General features: G+C 36.4%; 1 protein-coding gene across 1 annotated transcript in view; it reads left to right on the forward strand.

Moving 5' to 3' along the window:
• The first annotated feature begins 2,628 nt into the window (after positions 1 to 2,628).
• Positions 2,629 to 24,771, forward strand: part of ATP6V1G2 (ATPase H+ transporting V1 subunit G2) — a 97,694-nt gene continuing 75,551 nt past the window's right edge. The window contains exons 1-2 of the mRNA XM_044083273.1: positions 2,629 to 2,776; positions 10,241 to 10,341. Coding sequence (XP_043939208.1) covers positions 2,695 to 2,776; positions 10,241 to 10,341 — 183 coding nt within the window. The 5' untranslated portion in view covers positions 2,629 to 2,694. The remainder of the gene's footprint in view (positions 2,777 to 10,240; positions 10,342 to 24,771) is intronic.

Below are 24,771 nucleotides of genomic sequence, written 5' to 3' on the forward strand. Positions count from 1 at the left end.
ATTTTTTGTGCGGTGTACAATGGAACAAATCAAAAAAGGCACGCAAGGTGGATCCAGTGCAAGGCTCAAACCAAAATGTCAAAACACACAAAACGAGCCAGCACAAAGGTTTAGGCAAGTAAAAAACGACTTTATTGTGGCATGTTGAAAAACGAAATAAAAAAACAGAAGAACTGCAAACCGGTTTCGGCCAATGTAATGGCCTTCTTCAGTGCAGAAAGAAAAAGTTAAAATGATGCATACTGATGTTCCTTATATACTAAATGATTTAAAGAGATATGTAACCAAAAAAGAAAAAAAATTTTGTTTAGTATAAATATTTCTTAAAAACAGAAAATGACAAAAATGAATATAATATTACATAATATTGATCACATTAGTCCCCAGCAAAATAGGGAAAATGAACTCAGTTCAAACCCAAAAGTACAGCAATAAATGTATAAATATATAGTATCAACATATAGCTTTATCCACATTCATTTAGCCCAGGTACAATGGAACACCTCCTCATAGGTGGTAACACGGAAGTCTAAAAAGTAACTCCGGATTTGGCTGAATAAATGGAAGACATGGGAGCTTTTCTCCCCGGGCCTCTACTGAAAAAGGATATGTATCCAGCTAGACTAGCCCGGTCAACAAATGTAAAATAAATAAATAAATAAAATAAGACATAACAATAGGTAGGTCCTAATTAATGGGCTTGACAAGTAGGACAGCTTCCTTCTTTCCATTGGCTAAGCCATACACACACACACACACACACACACACACGAGATGCTGGTCTAGTTTACTCTGTGGTGCTGTGTGAGATACACAAACTGATAATTATGTAAACATTAAGTATAACTCTCATAGTGTCTGAAATTAATAAAGTTTGTTACTTTTATTTTTCTATTTGATTAGCACTATTATTTCTAAAAATGTAGATGAAATTCACTGAATACAGATTAACGTTGGCATCTTCATCCACCCCCCCCTCCCAGCTTTCCCATTTTTGTACATGGGGTCAGGATGTTATAGTAAGAGTGACCATCGGCTACTAGTTTGCAAAAGCAAACTGATACTGGGCAGGCTGAATGACAGGATTACATTTAAAGAATATGCAACTAGATAATTTGGGAGTCACACCCCATGTTTTCTGGGTGGCCTAAACTTATTCAAAGTTTGCAGGACTAAGCTGTAGTTCAGACATTATCTCACTATGACCAGATGTTCTGATATCACACACACACACACACACACACACACACACACCTCAAAACTATGCTTAAAGTGTTAAGGAGTCTTGACTTAGGTAATAGCATTAGCAGTCAACAGGCGTGTGAGGAATCACCAACTCGGACATTTAAGAAATTGTTTTTCCTTGTCCACCATTACCCAAAGTATTTTTCAAAGGTACACATAGTATGCTATTGTGTTTCTGCCTACAATTCTATTACTATTTATTTACCAGGAAAGTCCAAATGGAACAAAGCCCATTTTCAGCAGAGGCCCAGGGAGAAATGTTTCAGATGCATGTCTTTGGAATGTGGGAGGAAACCAAAGCACCTGGAGAAAACCCACACAAATGCAGGGAGGACATGCAGACTCCACACAGAAGGCACCCTAGCCAAGAATTGAACCGGAGAACCTCTTGCTGTGAAGCAACAACGCTAACCGCTGCACCAGCCTTGGTTATGGTGCAACAATTGTTATGGGTTCCTGAATAAAATGAAATAGCTGTCATTGTGTTAATATTTTTTCTTTTTTTCCAAACACCTTTATTGAATTATCACTTGTGACATAGACAAATCTACATTCATATAAAAGCAAAGTATATTAACATAACAAACATACTTTACATATAGTGCTATATATCATGTAACCTAACCAATGTAATATTTGTTCTTATTTCTCAACAACATTAAAACTGTAATGTCTTATATGGTATGTCTCAGGCATTTAAGTTTCATCTTCTACTCACTAGATGTATTCTGTGACTGCATTCCCTAAAAAGCTACCAGAAGGTCAGTCATTGTATTGCATGTGGTAATTGAGTGTTCTGAGTAAATTAAGAAATGTTCCAGAAATATAGCTGCTGGCATATGTTGCAGTTTCAACAACATCTCTTGTATTCAGTCCTAAATCAAGGCTTTTTAGTCCTAGAATACCTTGCTGGCATAAGATGAGTACTTATAAAAAAGGGGTCTTTTATTGTTGCTTGGAAATATAATAAATATGCATACTAATTTATAGAGTGATATCTTTCATACTTTATTTACAACGATGCCATAGTCACAGAAGGAGGTTGCAGTTCTTGGAAGATAATAGGGCATTTCTTATCTAACCAACAAATATATATATATATATATATATATATATATATATATATATATATATATATATATATATATATATATATACATATACATACACATACACACACGTATATATTTATATAGTATAGTGTAGTTTGGAAGACAACATGGTAGGTAATTTCTTCACAGAACTTTTGAGTTTCCATGTTCATTTACTAATGAAATGTGACTATCTCTTTAACTAAATCTAATCTACCCCACTGCATAATGAAATGAATTGTTTGGTATTATAAATGGAAGGGCACTAGGACCCAGCAGCAACCCCCTTGTTGAAGGGCAGTGGTACCTGACAATCTGCAGGGAGAAGGAGCAAACACAGACATAATAAAGGAGAAAGATGGCTAGTCAGTCACAGGGAATCCAGCAGCTTCTACAAGCCGAGAAACGAGCTGCAGAGAAGGTCGCAGAAGCCAGGAAGCGTAAGCAGTTGTTGTCTTTCATATTTATTTCTTGGCTCCTCCTAAATCAGCTGGCATAGGATGATTTACAGTGCAATGGGATGCTGTATATATGTAGTGAAACACAGCTATCCTCACATCTCAGCTGTCAAGTGTAGGAGTACAGTCTAAACAGATTCTGTGCAGGGTGGTGGCCTTAATTTTTTGAGAATATCATTGAATTAATGTTCGTATTGGATATTAACTGCATACCAGTAACACCATGGTAAAATCATTCTTCACCATGCATGACATATTTTATATTCAAATCCTTTAATGCTGTTAGGGGGTATTTTCTTAGCGCGCTGAATTCTGCAAGCTGTGAACTGTTATTTTATATTTTTGCCTTTATATTTAGAAAATAAAATGCTTAATTTCCCTGGATTGAATAATGTTATATTTTATTATCATATCAGGCAGCATGGTGGTGTCTTTCTAATTCTAATGAGGTTGTGACATATAAGGGGTCACCTCTACATTTTTTATAGATTGTTTATTCTGAAGAAAAACAGGTCACATATAATTAATCATGATAACGAATCATGTTCCACATAGTAAATAAAAAATTCATGTTGAGACTGTTTGCATAAACTTGGTATCGTGTGTGAGCACATAAAGTATATTTCTAATCTGAAGTTATCCTTGGAAACACAACCGTTACTGTAAACGTTAAGGATATTATTACTAGGGATTTGTAAAGGCAGGGAGGGGTAAGGAAATCCTTAGCTCTAGATTTGGAGCACATCACTGATGTCTGTCTCTTAATTCTGTGCAGCTACATCATGACAAATCAGTCAGGTTTATGTTAGTTAATATTAGTCTGCTGTGTTTTCCTTTTGTGATCCATGGAGATAAAATCTGTTCAGTGTATATTGCTGCATCATGTATACCTTATATTTGTTTGCAAGAGTATCTTTGTGATTGCTTAACTGTTCGTACATTCAGGCCTTGGCTGAGGGCTTTTCAAGAGTATAAATTAATTCAAATTGAGGAAATAATGGAAAATGCTTACTCTGAGAGAACAATTCTGTTTATCTGAAATGATAAACTGAAAGACCAACAGCTGTTTCGTTATGATAAGTCACTGTAGCCATGACAATATATTTCCCACTAAATCTGACTCACCTCTAACTAGTAAATCTTGTTGGGATTACAAGAATTTGAGTGAGCAAACGGGAGTTTAAAATAAATATTGCTCACCATTCTAATTTACTCTTGTTTGGGGCCTACATTTCTGACCCTGACAGCAGTTTAGAACCTTTATAACTTACAGGTAACTGTTAGCCTACTAAGGGCTAAAGTGTCTTTTTCCTAAAATATTAAGATTTAATGAAATAATGAATATAGATGTTCACAGTTCATTCTGTTCATCATCCTGCTCGACTGTATGCTGTGTAATGTACATGTGTGTAAGAGTGTCTTTCTGTCTCCACACAGACACTGTTTGCTGGTTTGTTTTATAAACACACACACAAGCCCTTAGCACAAAAAAAAAATCTGGACAAAGCGAAAGAAATAGGGGTAAATATTAAATGTTGCTCTTACAAACTTAGAAAGTTGCTAAACTAAAAGGTGGTGTGTTACCATGCATTTTTCTGAATGATATGAAGTCTGAAACTCAAATGCCTGTCATTATTTAGCAAATTCAATCTTTACTGATTCACCACAGAAATCCAGAAAATCACAAATTTTACAAGGAACTGACCAAAAATATGAGGCAAAAATCTGGACAGCCAAGAGGTATGACATACATACACACACACACACACACACACACACACACACAGCAAGTCAGATTAGAAATTTGCTTTTAGTGTTTTTGTGAGTTGTAGAAACTGTTTCTGAAGTGCAGTGTACTTATTATTACACCAGGCATAACTTTCTTTTCAAGGGTGGCCAACAGCAGTTGTCTAATTAAGTGATTTACTCAGAGTCAGGTAGTAACACTTTAAAGGTAGGCTATGTTTAGCAGGCTATAGCTTATTTGTAACTCATCATTATGTCCTACAACTAGCTAAGCTTAATTATTACTGAAAAGCAAACATGCTTACATACTGTATCAATCAGTTGGTGTCAGCTGAGAATATAATTCAGTTTTACTTGCTGTTGGCTACAAACTGTGTTTGCCCTGATTCATCTGGTTCAATCTCCCAACTAGACACAAGTTAGAATACTTATTGAAATGTAACAGAAACTGATAATGTATTTCAGTACACAGTTGCCAACAGATGTCATGTGTAGTGTCCCAGCACATACACCACACCACAGCAAGCTGCTGTCCTCTCCACTTGATATCCTTCCAGTCTTGGCTTACCTGCTAGCATATGAGTTTTGCTACTGGAGACCTGGGTATGACAAGTGAAATCAGGTGCTGGACAGCTAGTCACCCGTATCAGATAAACTATCCATAGGGCAGCAATGTCATTCCAGAAGAAATATAAGGGGATTTGTTAATGCAGTACTACTACTAGATCCATAGCTGCAGCACTTGTCAATGAGATTCATCAGTACAATACTGCTAAGTGGGATTTAGTACTGCAGTGCTACTAAGGGGCTTCATTAGTGCAGTACAGTAAAAGGGGATTCATCATTGTATTACTAATAAGGGTCGTACTGCTAAGGGAAAGTCATTAGTGTAGTAGTACTAAGGGGGATTCATTAGTGCAGCACTGCTAAACGATATTCATTAGTGCGGCACTGCTAAGGGGGATTCATTAGTACAGCACTGCTGAACAATATTCATTAGTGCAGTACTACTAAGGGGGATTCATTAGTGCAGTACTATTAAGGAGAATTAATTGGAGTAATACTATTAAGGTGGCTTCATTAGTGCAGTACTGCTAAGGAGATTCATTAGTGTGGTACTGTTAAGGGAATTTATTAGTGCTGTTATAGTAAGGGGCTTCATTAGTGCAGCATTGCTAAGCAATATTCATTAGTACAGTACTGTTAAGGGAATTCATTAGAGTAATACTAACAAGAAGAATTCATTAGTGTTATACAACTAAGGGGATTCATCAATGCACTGCTACTAAGGGAAAGTCAATGCAACTTTACTAAGCGATATTCATTAGTGCAGTTCTACTAAGGGGATTCATTAGTGCAGTACTACTACGGAAGATTCATTACTGCAATACTACTAAGGAGATTCATTGGTGCAGTACTACTACGAAAGATTCATTACTGCAATACTATTAAGGAGATTCATTGGTGCAGTACTACTAAGGGGGATTCATTAGTGCAGTACTATTAAGGAGAATTAATTGGAGTAATACTATTAAGGTGGCTTCATTAGTGCAGTACTGCTAAGGAGATTCATTAGTGCTGTTATAGTAAGGGGCTTCATTAGTGCAGCATTGCTAAGCAATATTCATTAGTACAGTACTGTTAAGGGAATTCATTAGAGTAATACTAACAAGAAGAATTCATTAGTGTTATACAACTAAGGGGATTCATCAATGCACTGCTACTAAGGGAAAGTCAATGCAACGTTGCTAAGTGGTATTCATTAGTGCAGTTCTACTAAGGGGATTCATTAGTGCAGTACTACTATGGAAGATTCATTACTGCAATACTACTAAGGAGATTCATTGGTGCAGTACTACTACGAAAGATTCATTACTGCAATACTATTAAGGAGATTCATTGGTGCAGTACTACTAGGGGGATTCATTATTGCAGTAGTACAAAGAAAGATTCATCAATACAGAAAGATTTATTAGTGCAACACAAGTAAAGGGGATTCATTACTGTAATGCTACTGAGGGAGATTCATTAATACAGCACTACTAAGAGGGATTTGTTACTGCAGCACTATCAATGGGAATCATTTGTACAGCACTACAAAGGAAGATTCATTACTGAAGAAAGATTTACTAGTGTAGCACTACTAAGGGAGTTTCATTACTATAGCACTGCAAAGAGGAATTCATTACCACAGCATTACCATGGGATTAAGCACTTCTGTACTACTGAGGGTGATTCGTGTTTCATTACTATAGCACCACAGAGGAATTCATTACTGCAGCATTACCATGGGATTAAGCACTTCAGTACTACTGAGGGTGATTCGTCACTACAGAACTATTAAGGGAGATTCTTAGTGTAGTACTGCCAAGGAGTGTTCATTACTGGCAGTACTTCTAAGCGGGATTAAACACTACAGTACTACAATTTGGGAGTCATTACTGTAGTATTACTAGGGGAGATTCATTCCTGCAGTACTACTAACTGGGACTCATTAGTGCACAGTACTGCTATGAGGGATTCATGACTACAGAAATAGTAAGATGTATTTGTATAGGTCTACTAAGAGGGATTCCATACTGCAAAAGTAGTAAGGGAAATGTATTACTGCAGTACTACTAAGGGATTCATTATTGCAGTCCTACTAAGAGGATTCATTGGTGCAGTACTATGAATGCAGATTCATCACTGCAGAACTGCTGCCTTAGTGCTGTACTATTACATGAGATTCTTAGTGCAGTACTAGTAAAGAAGATTTGGCAATGCAGTACTGAATTTTGTTCTGCCATACCACTATGTAGTGTAGATCAGAAGGGAAGTGTTTTCAAATAGGTAGGATATAAGTAATGAGTGCTTGATAAAGGGACTTGGATGGGTGTTTTCTGGTAATATGGCATGTGTTGTGGCCTTTGCCACCCTTAAGCAGAGCCCTCACAGTGGTGTTCAGTCCACCAGTCTAAAAGCCACTGATGATAGTGTCTGGTCTCACTGCTTTACTGCATTGTCAGCCATGCCATCTAGTAATGGTAAGAGCAGGGACCAGGAGAGGAGTATCAGGGGACTGGGTGTTAAATACTAATTATGCATGGGAAGAGTAGGGGCCAGAAGAGGAGTACTAGGGAACTGTGTGTTAAATATTAATTATGCATGGGAAGCGCATGGGCCAGGAGAGGAGTACCAGGGGACTGCATGTTAAATATTAGTTATGCTTGGGAAGAGCAGGGACCAGGAGATGAGCACCAGGGGACTGGATGTTAAACATTAATTATGCATGGGAAGAGCACGGGCCAGGAGAGGAGTACCAGGGGACTGCATGTTAAATATTAGTTATGCATGGGAAGAGCAGGGACCAAGAGATGAGCACCAGGGGACTGGATGTTAAACATTAATTATGCATGGGAAGAGCAGGGGCCAGGAGAGGAGTACCAGGGGACTGTGTGTTAAATACTAATTATGCATTGTAAGAACAGGGGCCAGGACAGGAGTACCAGGGGACTGTGCGTTAAATATTAATTATGCATTGGAAGAGCACGGGCCAGGAGAGAGTACCAGGGGACTGCACGTTAAATATTAGTTATGCATGGGAAGAGCAGGGACCAGGAGATGAGCACCAGGGGACTGGATGTTAAACATTAATTATGCATGGGAAGAGCATGGGCCAGGAGAGGAGTACCAGGGGACTGCATGTTAAATATTAGTTATGCATGGGAAGAGCAGGGACCAGGAGATGAGCACCAGGGGACTGGATGTTAAACATTAATTATGCATGGGAAGAGTAGGGGCCAGAAGAGGAGTACTAGGGAACTGTGTGTTAAATATTAATTATGCATGGGAAGAGCACGGGCCAGGAGAGGAGTACCAGGGGACTGCATGTTAAATATTAGTTATGCATGGGAAGAGCAGGGACCAGGAGATGAGCACCAGGGAACTGGATGTTAAACATTAATTATGCATGGGAAGAGCAGGGGCCAGGAGAGGAGTACCAGGGGACTGTGTGTTAAATACTAATTATGCATTGTAAGAACAGGGGCCAGGACAGGAGTACCAGGGGACTGTGTGTTAAATATTAATTATGCATTGGAAGAGCACGGGCCAGGAGAGGAGTACCAGGGGACTGCATGTTAAATACTAATTATGCATGGAAAGAGCAGGGGAAGAGTACAAGGGGATTGTGTGTTAAATATTAATTATGCATTGCAGAAAACATAGTTTTTCTAACCTGTTCATATTTATTTATTTATTGCTTTGCTTTACAGAAAAGTCCTACCGGGCATGAAACTCCTTTTTCAGCAGAGGCCTCAGGGATAAAAACTCCACATGAAATTACAGTAATTACTTACACTGACAATAAAAAGGACTGTAGACAATAATATATAATGAAAGCATAGCAAACACTGAAGGATGTCAGACTTGGGTACAGCAGTAATATACAAATATGAATACAAAAGTAGTATAGAAAAAACTAATATAACACGAAGCAGGTACAATATGATATTATACACACAAGTCTGTTCTTTTGTAATATTTTATCATGGGACGGTGGTAGATTAGTTGTGCATGCTATAATTAGAATAATTTAGGAAGTTTCCAGCTCCTGGATTAGAATATCATCAGAACAGTAGGCTAGCTGTGGTCAGGGGTTATCACCTATGTGGGAAGGATGCAACAGGTTGTTAGGAATGATGTCAGAGGAGGTGGATTTTAAGATGCTTATGAGGTAGCTGAGATAAGAGATATGGAGTATATAAGTAAGTAAGTTAGATGTGAATATTAAATTGTAGTGGGGACAGATCTTTGGTCAGGTTTAAAAGAATTGGCCTTAGCCAGGGATGGTATAGGAGCAGAGCCATAGGTGTGTAAGGTGTTGCCTCAGCTCAGATATGAAAGATTTTAAGTTCATATTATGCCTTAACCTATGGAGGTATTTTTAATGATAGAAACTGGTGTGAAAAGTGGTTTCCTGATATTAGTGATAGAACTGGGGGCATCAGGTTAGGACTGACATTTGGTTGCAGTGACTGGCTGTAGGAAGTGATCATTAAATTGAGTTATCCTGTTAGTGCTGGTGGGGGAGTGGAGGTTGTGTGATTTTTGCCTGGGTTGAGTAGTTTTTCACTGAAATCCAGAGAAACATATGATTAGCTTGGAGTCTGTACTTTGGCGTAAAAGTTTTTTGGTCAATTCTAAAGTGATATTTGGCATTTTTTTTTAGTTGTCTAAGTTATCACAGGTTAGCAGGAGATCTATTATGTAGCCACGTTTTCCTGGACTTGTCCCTTGCTGTCATTAGCAGTTTGGTATTTTTGCACAAATATGGGGCTAGGTTTGATTTGACTCATTTAGTTCTGTTTGGGAACATGTTCGTTGAGTATATTTAGATTAAATATTAAAAATATGTGTCAAAATGGACGTTCTCTTGTAGTATTTCCAATTTGTAAATTTTGTTGCTAGCTACAGTAGCTTCCCTCTTCTTCTCTCTCACTTTATCTATTCTTCCACCCAGTTCTGTAACATTTCAGTATCCACCATTTTCTTATTTATTTATTTATTTCTCTTCTGTTTTTTTCACTGTTATTATTTTCATGAAGTTGCTTTCCTTCTTATCCAGTCATGTTCATTCTACATCTCTGTTCTCTCCTGCGTTGTTTTTCACTTTTCTTTAATTTACTTTCCTGTTCTTCCTTCTTCCACTCTACCTAGGAAAGGCCCGCAGGCTGAAACAAGCTAAAGAAGAAGCCCAGTCAGAAATCGAGCAGTACAGACTGGAGAGAGAAAAGGAGTTTCAGCAGAAACAGCGGGCGGTAAGCATAAGGAAACATTTGTGTAGGAACTTAATATTTTGGCTAGTTACAATTAATTTATGCTGTATATGCAATCTAATCCTTCTTCATAAACTGAGGAGCTTGTAATAAGCTAGATCATTCCTATCCTTTCCACCCCTATATGTCCCTAGGCTGCTGGCTCCGTTCGTTGCTCAATTACAGCCATGTTACCCCTGTTTTCTCCCTCTATTCTACTAAATTCCAGGCATCCTGCCTCTGAATGTGAACCATCTAAAGGAGATCCTACAGTGCTTCCTACCCACTTCAGCCTACCCACTACCTAGGATTTTCTAAAGTCTCAATTACAGCCATGTTACCCCTGGTGTCTCCCTCTATTCTACTAAATTTAAGGCATCCTGCCTCTGAATGTGAACCATCTAAAGGAGATCCTACAGTGCTTCCTACCCACTTCAGCCTACCCACTACCTAGGATTTTCTAAAGTCTCAATTACAGCTGTGTTACCCCTGGTGTCTCCCTCTATTCTACTAAATTCCAGGCATCCTGCCTCTGAATGTGAACCACGTAAAGGAGATCCTACAGTGCTTCCTACCCACTTCAGCCTACCCACTACCTAGGATTTTCTAAAGTCTCAATTACAGCCGTGTTATCCCTGGTGTCTCCCTCTATTCTACTAAATTCCAGGCATCCTGCCTCTGAATGTAAACCACATAAAGGAGATCCTACAGTGCTTCCTACCCACATCAGCGTACCCACTACCTAGGATTTTCTAAAGTATATGTAACCCTGTACTATGAACTAATATCCCTGTAGTGCCTTGTCAGATTACTGTTATTCTCTTCCAAATGTACGTTTGCCAGCAGCCTAATACAGCCATATTATCTCTTTACTTTTCCTATCCCAATCCCTAGTCTGTCCTTCCTTATCCCGCAGTTTGCTCATAATCTGGCCACTGGATGGCAGTATACTCCCTTGCTGGCCCATAACCAAATGTTGATACTTCTTGCAGCCCATTACTAGTGTGTTACCTAGTCCCAGCCTAACCTAAGTTAGCCTTCAGCTCTGTCTGTAAAAGGGTACCCAGTGTCTGGTTCCTTAACCCCAGTGGACTTCTTGCTTATCCTTTCTATCTAAATATTTAAGACCCCATCTTCTACCCCTGTTGCCTTCTTTCCTTCTAATGGCTCTCTGCTTGCTGATTGTTTCTTGTTGGCTCCTTTCATCTCTTTTGGCTCTACCCGCTCCGTTCACCCTGCAGGCTCACTCCGCTCCCCTACCCTACCCCCAAATCTCACCCACCCCCACAGCACCTGCCCTTATACCTCCATAGCCACACCTCCAACCAATAACCCACATCATCCCATTAACCAATTAAATAGTTAACTCCTGTTTTCCCTTCCCCAACCTAATTTCCCCTCAGCAGCTCCACCCTTCATTGGCCTACTCTACACCCCAATTGACTTGTTTAACCTTTCCAATGTACCTCACAATGAATAGCCCCAGCAGGCCAATACACTTTAAAGTTCTCCTCTGGTCTATATGTCTTACCTCTCTACTAATATCTTACAGCCTAACCTGCTATGAATCCTTAAGCCATACTAGATTTCAACACCCTACAAGGCAAACAAGCACATTCTCTTCTACAGCTTCTCACACCCATATTAATATAACATCCTCATCTTCCTACCTTCTTCCACAGTTTCACAGACTATCCCATACTAAGTATTTCCAAGTCAAAAAAGAATACCCTATGTTCCTTAAACTCTTTAAACTTAAAACATAATGTTCATCTAGGTCTACTCCAACATGGTGACATTCATCCAAACCCAGGTCCTTACACTACCACAACTGATTCCTCATTAGCTAACATGTCCCCTTCTAATAACCCCACCAAAAGCCCAAACTCTGTCTTTATAGGCCACCTTAACATACGTAGCTTAAACAATAAAATTACACAACTTCATGCCCTATTAGACACCTATTCTTTTGACATCTTATGCCTTACTGACACTTGGCTCAAACCCATAACTAAAGACAATGATATAATTCCACCAGGGTATAACATACTTAGACATGACCGTCTAAATAAAAAGGGTGATGGGGTGGCGTTACTGTTTAAATCTGAATTGAAGGTCACCTCAATAGATAATAAACAAACCAGGCTGCTGAAACGCCAATAACTAGTCCCCAGAAAATGAAGTAAAAAGTTTATTCAATCCACATAGATAAGCGCTTTTGTCGTACAGACTTCAACAGATCTACGAAGAACATTAAAATCCATGCTTTTTATAGGAAAACCTTAAAACATGTGACAATGCATCTCATGAATATTAAATAAAACAATCCATATACCATATGTACCACACATATAAAATTCATCAAAATATATATATATATATACACATTAACTCAAAATATCTATAATAAACAGGATATCCTTGTTACAATATTTCTAAATATTTCAAAATATCATAAAACACTGGCCCTGTACTTAAGTTCAGGTTTGATACTGATAGCCTCATTCAAACCTGGAAAATATGTTGCATTTAATTTAAACTGCCATTTGGATTCAGCCTTAAGCAGTTTATTTTTCCAGTCACCCCCTCTTGGATCCGTCTTGACCATCTCCAAAATCCCAAAAATAAAACTATGTGTGGGGTTAGCATTTATATGTTTGCTTAAAGCGTTCTTTTCTTCTTTTTTGGAGATACAATAACAATGCTCATAAATCCTACGGTTTAATTTTCTCTCTGTTTTGCCAACGTAGAAACATGTGCAAACTTTACAAGTAGCTAAATATACTAATCCCGTGGATGTACAAGAACCGTAAATGAATTTAATCGGTATGTCATAGGGAGGTAATAAAAACTGTGCCTTTTCATTAATATAAGAACATTGTTCACAGCATCCACATTTATGCGTCCCTAATTTGATACCAGGCAAATGTGTTGTCTTATGATCTAACATAAATTTTAAATTATTGTCTACTTTGTAAGTAAAACAAGGTTCGGGTCCTATATATTTATAAATTTCCTGATTACATTTGAACATTGACCAATTTTTAGATATAATTTTCTTCACTTCCTTGGCAGTTTCCCCATAAGTAATGAACATAGACTGGGAAAAATCTTGGGTTCCTTTAGGTCTCTTATCCACTTCTTCAATTCCTGCACCTAGTAATGCCATATATTTAACATTCCATAATGAAAAAACTTCATCCCGAATGTTATTTACAAAATCGAGTGGATACCCCCTCTCTAAAAACATATCAGTCACTTTTTTGATTTCTTTTTCCACTAAATCTATCTTGGAACACATCCTAACCACCCTCACCATCTGACCCTTAACAATATTTATTTTCACATGAGGTGGGTGGTTACTGGAATACTCCAGATAATCATTGGAGAAGGTAGATTTTCTAAAAATACAAGAAGAAAAACAATTATTAACATAATCCTTAGCTATGTTGACATCTAGATAATGTATTTCATCTTTGTTACCATTCCCTGTGAACTTAAAATAGGAACATATATTATTAATATAATTTAAAAAGGCGCCAAAAAAATTTTACATCTTTCCATAAAATAAATAAATCATCTAAAAATCTAAAATACTTAACCCATTCACCATTAAATGGGGAAGTAAAAATGAATTGATTTTTCCCATTCATACAGCATTAAGTTGGCAAAAATAGGGGCGCAACTATTGCCCATTGCCACTCCTTGAATCTGTTTATAGAATTCACCTTCAAAAGTAAAAAAGTTGTTTTTTAAAATGATATCCATCAAATCAGTGATAAAATTTATCATCTTACCACCTAAATTGCTACGTCTAATTAAAACATCATTAAAAAACTGCAGGCCTATTGCATGGGGTATGGAAGTAAACAAATCTACTACATCAACAGTGGAAAAATAATAATCCTTCCCAAAGGAATCATTATTAAATTGTCTTAAAAAGTCCCATGAGTCTTTTAAAATATATTCAACTGGGGTTACTGAATTGTTTACTATTCGATCAATAAAAATCCCCAGAGAATTTGTTATACTATTTCTTCCAGAAATAATTAATCTATAAGGTGGATCCACAATATTTTTATGAGTTTTAGGTATCCCAAAACATACTGGAATAGTGGGATGTTCCACATGTAAAAAATTATACAGTTCCTCATTAATAACACCTTGTAACAAAGCTTCTTCCAGGAAATATTTAATCTTCCTATAACTAATATTGACCTCATTCTTAGAAATAGTTTCATATTTATCTGAATCCATAAGTTTACTAGTAATTTTATTGTTATAATCCACTTTATTTACAATAGCCATACCGCCACCTTTATCCGGTCTCATAAATCTCACTTCCCCATTATTCCTAAGTTCTTGCAATAGTTCTTTTTCTTCTAGGGTTAAGTTATGCTTTCTGTAAGAATATTCATGTAGCTTTTTGAAAATCTCTTGTTCAGTAACTTTCTCAAATGTATGTATTAAGGGTAAGAGAGGAGGATTCCAACAACTTTTTTTTATAAATAATAGTTAGAATTTTCAAACTCTTTCTGATTGTCCTTAAATATACATTTAAAATTTAATTTTCTATTAAATAATCTAAAATCTGTTAAAATCCTACTAATATCCACTCTTCTTGATGGAACAAATTTAAGTCCTTTCATTAAAAGATAAAACAAATTCTTAGTAATAGGAAATGCTGCATAATTAAAAATTTTAAAACTTTTAAACATAAAAATTATGTCATCAGACACCTTAATATCATCACTGTTCTCATTCATTATTGGTAACTGTTCTTTCTCCGAAGGGATGAATTCGTGTATCTGGGCCTTACCGCCCCGTCCCCTCTTTGACCTAAAAAAAACATTATCTTGCCTGCTTCCATTCCTATTCATTAACCTTTCCGATCTTCGTAATGGTGGGAATTCAGAATCATAATTATTTCCCCCATTATTAAAGTTACCAGTCTCCCTACCTTCCTGTATAGGGCTAGAATTCACATTGTCATCAGTACCATAATAAGCTTTAGGAAAAACATATGCAATATCATTCTTATATTCAAATTCGTCACATGATAACTTTTTCTTTTTCCTAATGATATTATTATTTAATTCGTTTTCCACTTTGTCAAAAATTATGTTATATCTATAAGCATATTGATTATAATAAACATCATCCATAATGTTACTATTTAATCCATCCACCTCACTTTATAATGTACCAATCTTTTTGTTATTAATATTAATAATAAATTCCATTAATTCAATTCCATGACGATCAAACATTAATAATAAATCCTTACATTCGGGGTCTGTTTTTTTCAAACCATTTGGAAATTTGAACACTCTTAGTCCCTTGGGGACCCTTTTACAGTTTATGCACTCATTTAAATATGAATTGTCACACTGTAACGCTCTAATTTTATTCATTTTACTCTCAAGGGCTACTAACCTAAAGTCCATACTGTTTTTGTCCCTTGTAGGTGCATTACTGCCAAAGAAAGAATGACCACAACTAGTCCAATCTCTTAATCTGTCCATAGGTGCAAAAGAATTGCCAGGATTCGTTTTAGAATTCACCATACGAAATATATTTCCGTTTTCGTTCTGTATCTCATTGCTGTCCTTATTAGAAGTTAATTCCACTCTAGACAACGCTGCTAACCCTCCACGCTGGGAAACGCCATCCAAAACGCGTGCTTCAGCTGTCGTTGTAGCATTAGTACATGAAACCGGAAGTGCTGCTTCGTTAGAGTTCCCCTGAGCCCCAGAAGCAGCGTTTTTACTCTCCAGGTTCTGATTCTGCAGTTGTAAAACTGATTCCTGCAAAACGGAAACCTTTTCCGTTAGGGCTACAATTAAATCGAACAAGTTGTCAGCGTTAGAGCCAGATTTCTGTCCACAAGGGAAATCTGGAAAACCCAAATCTTCCTCAAAAATGGGAGATAAATCATTGCTCTCCATCCTGAAAATATACACTGGTGTCTAGTAGGCGAGGCAAGGAAAGCAACAACAGGAAAAAGCCACCAGCAGCAAAGAAACCAATAAACAAACCAGGCTGCTGAAACGCCAATAACTAGTCCCCAGAAAATGAAGTAAAAAGTTTATTCAATCCACATAGATAAGCTCTTTCGTCGTACAGACTTCAACAGATCTACGAAGAACATTAAAATCCATGCTTTTTATAGGAAAGTTTTTTCATTATGGAATGTTAAATATATGGCATTACTAGGTGCAGGAATTGAAGAAGTGGATAAGAGACCTAAAGGAACCCAAGATTTTTCCCAGTCTATGTTCATTACTTATGGGGAAACTGCCAAGGAAGTGAAGAAAATAATATCTAAAAATTGGTCAATGTTCAAATGTAATCAGGAAATTTATAAATATATAGGACCTGAACCTTGTTTTACTTATAAAGTAGACAATAATTTAAAATTTATGTTAGATCATAAGACAACACATTTGCCTGGTATCAAATTAGGGACGCATAAATGTGGATGCTGTGAACAATGTTCTTATATTAATGAAAAGGCACAGTTTTTATTACCTCCCTATGACATACCGATTAAATTAGTTTACGGTTCTTGTACATCCACGGGATTAGTATATTTAGCTACTTGTAAAGTTTGCACGTTTCTACGTCGGCAAAACAGAGAGAAAATTAAACCGTAGGATTTATGAGCATTGTTATTGTATCTCCAAAAAAGAAGAAAAGAACGCTTTAAGCAAACATATAAATGCTAACCCCACACATAGTTTTATTTTTTGGGATTTTGGAGATGGTCAAGATGGATCCAAGAGGGGGTGACTGGAAAAATAAACTGCTTAAGGCTGAATCCAAATGGCAGTTTAAATTAAATGCAGCATATTTTCCAGGTTTGAATGAGGCTATCAGTATCAAGCCTGAACTTAAGTACAGGGCCAGTGTTTTATGATATTTTGAAATATTTAGAAATATTGTAACAAGGATATCCTGTTTATTATAGATATTTTGAGTTAATGTGTATATATATATTTTTTTAATGAATTTTATATGTGTGGTACATATGGTATATGGATTGTTTTACTGAATATTCATGAGATGCATTGTCACGTTTTAAGGTGTTCCTATAAAAAGCATGGATTTTAATGTTCTTCCTAGATCTGTTGAAGTCTGTACGATGAAAGCGCTTATCTATGTGGATTGAATAAACTTTTTACTTCATTTTCTGGGGACTAGTTATTGGCGTTTCAGCAGCCTGGTTTGTTTATTGGTTTCTTTGCTGCTGGTGGCTTTTTCCTGTTGTTGGTTTCCTTGCCTCGCCTACTAGACACCAGTGTATATTTTCAGGATGGAGAGCAATGATTTATCTCCCATTTTTGAAGAAGATTTGGGTTTTCCAGATTTCCCTTGTGGACAGAAATCTGGCTCTAACGCTGACAACTTGTTCGATTTAATTGTAGCCCTAACGGAAAAGGTTTCCGTTTTGCAGGAATCAGTTTTACAACTGCAGAATCAAAACCTGGAGAGTAAAATCGCTGCTTCTGGGGCTCAGGGGAACTCTAACGAAGCAGCACTTCCGGTTTCATGTACTAATGCTACAACGACAGCTGAAGCACGCGTTTTAGATGGCGTTTCCCAGCGTGGAGGGTTAGCAGCGTTGTCTAGAGTGGTATTAACTTCTAATAAGGACAGCAATGAGATACAGAATGAAAACGGAAATATATTTCGTATGGTGAATTCTAAAACGAATCCTGGCAATTCTTTTGCACCTATGGACAGATTAAGAGATTGGACTAGTCGTGGTCATTCTTTCTTTGGCAGTAATGCACCTACAAGGGACAAAAACAGTATGGACTTTAGGTTAGTAGCCCTTGAGAGTAAAATGAATAAAATTAGAGCATTACAGTGTGGCAATTCATATTTAAATGAGTGCATAAACTGTAAAAGGGTCCCCAAGGGACTAAGAATGTTCAAATTTCCAAATGGTTTGAAAAAAACAGACCCCGAATGTAAGGATTTATTATTAATGTTTGATCGTCATGGAATTGAATTAATGGAATTTATTATTAATATTAATAACAAAAAGATTGGTACATTATTAAGTGAGGTGGATGGATTAAATAGTAACATTATGGATGATGTTTATTTTAATCAATATGCTTATAGATATAACATAATTTTTGACAAAGTGGAAAATGAATTAAATAATAATATCATTAGGAAAAAGAAAAAGTTATCACGTGACGAATTTGAATATAAGACTGATATTGCATATGTTTTTCCTAAAGCTTATTATGGTACTGATGACAATGTGAATTCTAGCCCTATACAGGAAGGTAGGGAGACTGGTAACTTTAATAATGGGGGAAATAATTATGATTCTGAATTCCCACCATTACGAAGATCGGAAAGGTTAATGAATAGGAATGGAAGCAGGCAAGATAATGTTTTTTTAGGTCAAAGAGGGGACGGGGCGATAAGGCCCAGATCCACGAATTCATCCCTTCGGAGAAAGAACAGTTACCAATAATGAATGAGAACAGTGATGATATTAAGGTGTCTGATGACATAATTTTTATGTATAAAAGTTTTAAAATTTTTAATTATGCAGCATTTCCTATTACTAAGAATTTGTTTTATCTTTTAATGAAAGGACTTAAATTTGTTCCATCAAGAAGAGTGGATATTAGTAGGATTTTAACAGATTTTAGATTATTTAATAGAAAATTAAATTTTAAATGTATATTTAAGGACAATCAGAAAGAGTTTGAAAATTCTAACTCTATTATTTATAAAAAAAGTTGTTGGAATCCTCCTCTCTTACCCTTAATACATACATTTGAGAAAGTTACTGAACAAGAGATTTTCAAAAAGCTACATGAATATTCTTACAGAAAGCATAACTTAACCCTAGAAGAAAAAGAACTATTGCAAGAACTTAGGAATAATGAGGAAGTGAGATTTATGAGACCGGATAAAGGTGGCGGTATGGCTATTGTAAATAAAGTGGATTATAACAATAAAATTACTAGTATACTTATGGATTCAGATAAATATGAAACTATTTCTAAGAATGAGATCAATATTAGTTATAGGAAGATTAAATATTTCCTGGAAGATGCTTTGTTACAAGGTGTTATTAATGAGGAACTGTATAATTTTTTACATGTGGAACATCCCACTATTCCAGTATGTTTTGGGATACCTAAAACTCATAAAAATATTGTGGATCCACCTTATAGATTAATTATTTCTGGAAGAAATAGTATAACAAATTCTCTGGGGATTTTTATTGATTGAATAGTAAAAAATTCAGTAACCCCAGTTGAATATATTTTAAAAGACTCATGGGACTTTTTAAGACAATTTAGTAATGATTCCTTTGGGAAGGATTATTATTTTTCCACTATTGATGTAGTAGATTTGTTTACTTCCATACCCCATGCAATAGGCCTGCAGTTTTTTAATGATGTTTTAATTAGACGTAGCAATTTAGGTGGTAAGATGATAAATTTTATCACTGATTTGATGGATATCATTTTAAAAAACAACGTTTTTACTTTTGAAGGTGAATGCTATAAACAGATTCAAGGGGTGGCAATGGGCAATAGTTGCGCCCCTATTTTTGCCAACTTAATGCTGTATGAATGGGAAAATCAATTCATTTTTACTTCCCCATTTAATGGTGAATGGGTTAAGTATTTTAGATTTTTAGATGATTTATTTATTTTATGGAAAGATGTAAAATTTTTTGACGCCTTTTTAAATTATATTAATAATATATGTTCCTATTTTAAGTTCACAGGGAATGGTAACAAAGATGAAATACATTATCTAGATGTCAACATAGCTAAGGATTATGTTAATAATTGTTTTTCTTCTTGTATTTTTAGAAAATCTACCTTCACCAATGATTATCTGGAGTATTCCAGTAACCACCCACCTCATGTGAAAAGAAATATTGTTAAGGGTCAGATGGTGAGGGTGGTTAGGATGTGTTCCAAGATAGATTTAGTGGAAAAAGAAATCAAAAAAGTGACTGATATGTTTTTAGAGAGGGGGTATCCACTCGATTTTGTAAATAACATTCAGGATGAAGTTTTTTCATTATGGAATGTTAAATATATGGCATTACTAGGTACAGGAATTGAAGAAGTGGATAAGAGACCTAAAGGAACCTAAGATTTTTCCCAGTCTATGTTCATTACTTATGGGGAAACTGCCAAGGAAGTGAAGAAAATTATATCTAAAAATTGGTCAATGTTCAAATGTAATCAGGAAATTTATAAATATATAGGACCCGAACCTTGTTTTACTTATAAAGTAGACAATAATTTAAAATTTATGTTAGCTCATAAGACAACACATCTGCCTGGTATCAAATTAGGGACGCATAAATGTGGATGCTGTGAACAATGTTCTTATAGTAATGAAAAGGCACAGTTTTTATTTCCTCCCTATGACATACCGATTAAATTAGTTTACGGTTCTTGTACATCCACGGGATTAGTATATTTAGCTACTTGTAAAGTTTGCACATGTTTCTACGTCGGCAAAACAGAGAGAAAATTAAACCGTAGGATTTATGAGCATTGTTATTGTATCTCCAAAAAAGAAGAAAAGAATGCTTTAAGCAAACATATAAATGCTAACCCCACACATAGTTTTATTTTTGGGATTTTGGAGATGGTCAAGATGGATCCAAGAGGGGGTGACTGGAAAAATAAACTGCATAAGGCTGAATCCAAATGGCAGTTTAAATTAAATGCAGCATATTTTCCAGGTTTGAATGAGGCTATCAGTATCAAACCTGAACTTAAGTACAGGGCCAGTGTTTTATGATATTTTGAAATATTTAGAAATATTGTAACAAGGATATCCTGTTTATTATAGATATTTTGAGTTAATGTGTATATATATATTTTTAATGAATTTTATATGTGTGGTACATATGGTATATGGATTGTTTTATTTAATATTCATGAGATGCATTGTCACATGTTTTAAGGTTTTCCTATAAAAAGCATGGATTTTAATGTTCTTCGTAGATCTGTTGAAGTCGAAAGCGCTTATCTATGTGGATTGAATAAACTTTTTACTTCATTTTTTGGGGACTAGTTATTGGCGTTTCAGCAGCCTGGTTAGTTTATTGGTTTCTTTGCTGCTGGTGGCTTTTTCCTGTTGTTGGTCACCTCAATAGATATTCATCCACCATCACCAACAAATCTCGAGATTTTAACCTCTAAGCTCCAAATAAATGCTAGTAAACCCATATACATTATTTGCTCATATATCCCCCAAGGAAATAACAAATACGCTTTAAAATACCCTTAGCTGGCTCTCAATGACCCTCCCACAAGAAAACATACTCCTTGGTGATTTTAATATTGACTGGAATGGCTGTACCTCTCCCAAACCTATGACTCCTATAAACCTATTTGCTTTTTCCAAACCATTACATTCCCTACCAGGACCCACAAACCTAGCAAGAAACAAACTACCTTAGATTGGATACTATTTAACAGCAACCCCCTCAGTTACAAAACTGGCATACTTCCTGATGAAATTAGTGACCATTCTTTTACCTTCATAACTAGAAAAAAGACCACCATTCCCAATGAAACAACATTTAGAACTACCAGTAACAAAAAAAATTTCAACCCAGTAAACTTCCAAGCAGAGCTCAAACCATGCAACTGGTCACCCCTAAAATAACTGCCTCTTGACGAAGCAGTCTCTTTCTTTAACAATAAATTTCTGAAAATCTTCGAATATACTCATGCACTGTCAGAACTAAAAACAAACCTGCTCCCTGGCTCTCTAATGAGACTAGGCACAGCATTAGACTGAGAAATAAAATCTGGTCCAAATGGAGGAAAACAAAAAACCCAATAGATCACCTAAACTTTAGACAGCTTTGAAATGCCACAAAAAGATCTATAGTCCTCGACAAAAAAAACTACTACCTCAAACTCCAACAAACCCAACAGCAAAACCCACAAAAGCTCTGGTCAGGAATCAACAAACTGCTTCGCCCAGTTCACTCCAAAACTCCTATACTTTCTAACCTAACTTAAAGCCCTCCCAACCAAATTGCTGACACTTTTAATAAATTTATCTTTGAAACCATCCAATCCTAGCTAACACCTTACCACCTGTCATCACCACAGAATCTCCTCCACTGACCAATCTTCCGGAAACCTTTCATCTCAAGCCCATTCCCACATCCCTCATTCACACTCTACGTCTTAAATTAAAACCATGTACACCATCAGCTGACCTCCTCCCAGCTGAATACCTTCAAATTGTAGCAGGAGTACTAGCCTACCCAATCTCCATCCTAATAAATAGAACCATTATTGAATCCTATATCCCTTCTCTCTGGAAAATCTCACATATTATCCCCTTGCATAAGGGAGGTAACTTAAATTAACTCTCAAATGTCTGCCCAATAGCCCTCCTCTCACCACTAGCAAAAGTTATGGAGAGATGTATTCACCATCAACTACTACATCATCTCCTTGAAAACAACCTATTAGTGGACTGCCAACATGATTTCAGGCCTTTCCACAGTACTACCACTGCACTCCTATCCTTTACTGACTGCATTAATAAAAATAGAAAAAGTAACCTGCTCTCTTCAGCTCTCTTTATAGACCTCTCCAAAGCCTTTGATATGGTGAACCACCAATTACTAACTAATATACTCAAATCTCTTTCAATTGATACTCAAGCAGTAAAATGGTTTCATTCATACCTTGAAAACAGACATCAAGCAGTGCTCTGGGAGAACAACTTATCCTGCAGCTCCCAATCACTCTTGGAGTCCCGCAAGGATCTAGTCTGGGTCCACTCCTCTTCAGTATTTTCATTAATGATCTGAAAACCTTCCTTCCCCAAACTACCTGCATACAATATGCCAATGATTCAACGCTAATCTGTGCTGCTTCCTCTCCAACTGAACTCCAAAACAAGACACAAACAGTATTCACCTTAGTGGAAAAATGGTTCCACCAACGGTGCCTCTTCTTGAACCCAAAAAAAACAAAACTACTACTGTTTATGCCCACACAGAAGACCCCTCCACTCAATCTCTTACTTACATCTAATAATGGTACTGTAATCACTCCCGACACTACCACTAAACTCCTAGGTATAACAATAGATAATAATCTCAACTTTGACACACACATTAACCTAACTATTAAATCTGTTAATAGAAAACTTGGTTTCCTTTATAGACTCAAACCATTTCTCACAGCCGCAGCCAAGATTACTATTGCTCAGACTCACCTGATTTCTACCCTTCTCTGTGCCTCCCCCATTTATACAAACCTAACCAAAAGCAATTTAAATAAACTGGCAGTTTCTTACAACAACATAGCCAGATTTGCCACGGGTGCCCTGTTTAGAACCCACCACTGCCAAAATCTAAAACTACTAGGTTGGCTGGAAATACAAAATCAGCTTCTCTTCCAGCAACTCACCTTTATCCACAAGATCTTACACCATCCCACAAATACACCTATACTCAGTAACCTCCTCAATTCTTATAAAATCCTTCCAACCCTACGTTCTGCAAATAGGTTACAGGTAGCCACCTTAAAATCTAAAAACAAATCAGGGGACTGTCTGTTTTCTAACTCGGTTGGTAAAAGTTGGAACAAACTCCCAACTATACTAACATCTACTACATCCACCCATCATTTCAGGAACTAATTCAGAACTTTCTTAAAATCCCAATGGCTTTGCCCATGCAACAAGCCCGACTGATACAATCTCCCCTTCCCTTTAGCCTTTTTTACTCCAAATCTTTTATCTTTTCTAAAAATGTATATATTTTGCTCTCTTCATAGCCATTGCTGTGCTGAGTCAAGTACTTCGACATAATATATTACCCTGACTAATGCTTATATTTGTCTCTGCTAACTGTTGCTCCAAATGACTGAAACAAAAATCTTCCTGTTGTTACCCTAATGCTTACTGCTGCTGAAATAACAAGTGTAGATGAATGTATAGTTATCAAAATGTTTTTATGAATGTATAGTTATCTATTTGCTGTTTGTATTCTTTGTATAAACTGTTCTTTTCTTGGAGCTTATCTCCCCGGGCCTCTGCTGAAAATGGACATGTATCCAGTTAGACTAGCCCGGTCAACAAATGTAAAATAAAATAAATAAATAAATAAATAGACATGCAGTTTTTTAGGCATCAAAAGCACTCAGGTGACTTGTTTTACTTCTCCTTACACATCTCCTCATTGCAAATTCTTCCTCTAAAATGACATCAAACATATAGATATTTAATTGACCAAGATTATAAGAGAACTGCATTCACAGTGATTCTACTGAAGCTTTTAATGTCTAAAAATTGCAAATACAAAGTATGTTGACACTGGTGAAAATAAAACCTGTATCCTGATGGAGATTAAGCCCCTATCCCCACATACCATTCATATTTCTGATC

The sequence above is a fragment of the Protopterus annectens genome, chromosome 9.part0 (assembly GCF_019279795.1).
Source record: "Protopterus annectens isolate FY-2018-M chromosome 9.part0, PAN1.0, whole genome shotgun sequence".
Lineage (NCBI taxonomy): Eukaryota > Metazoa > Chordata > Ceratodontiformes > Protopteridae > Protopterus > Protopterus annectens.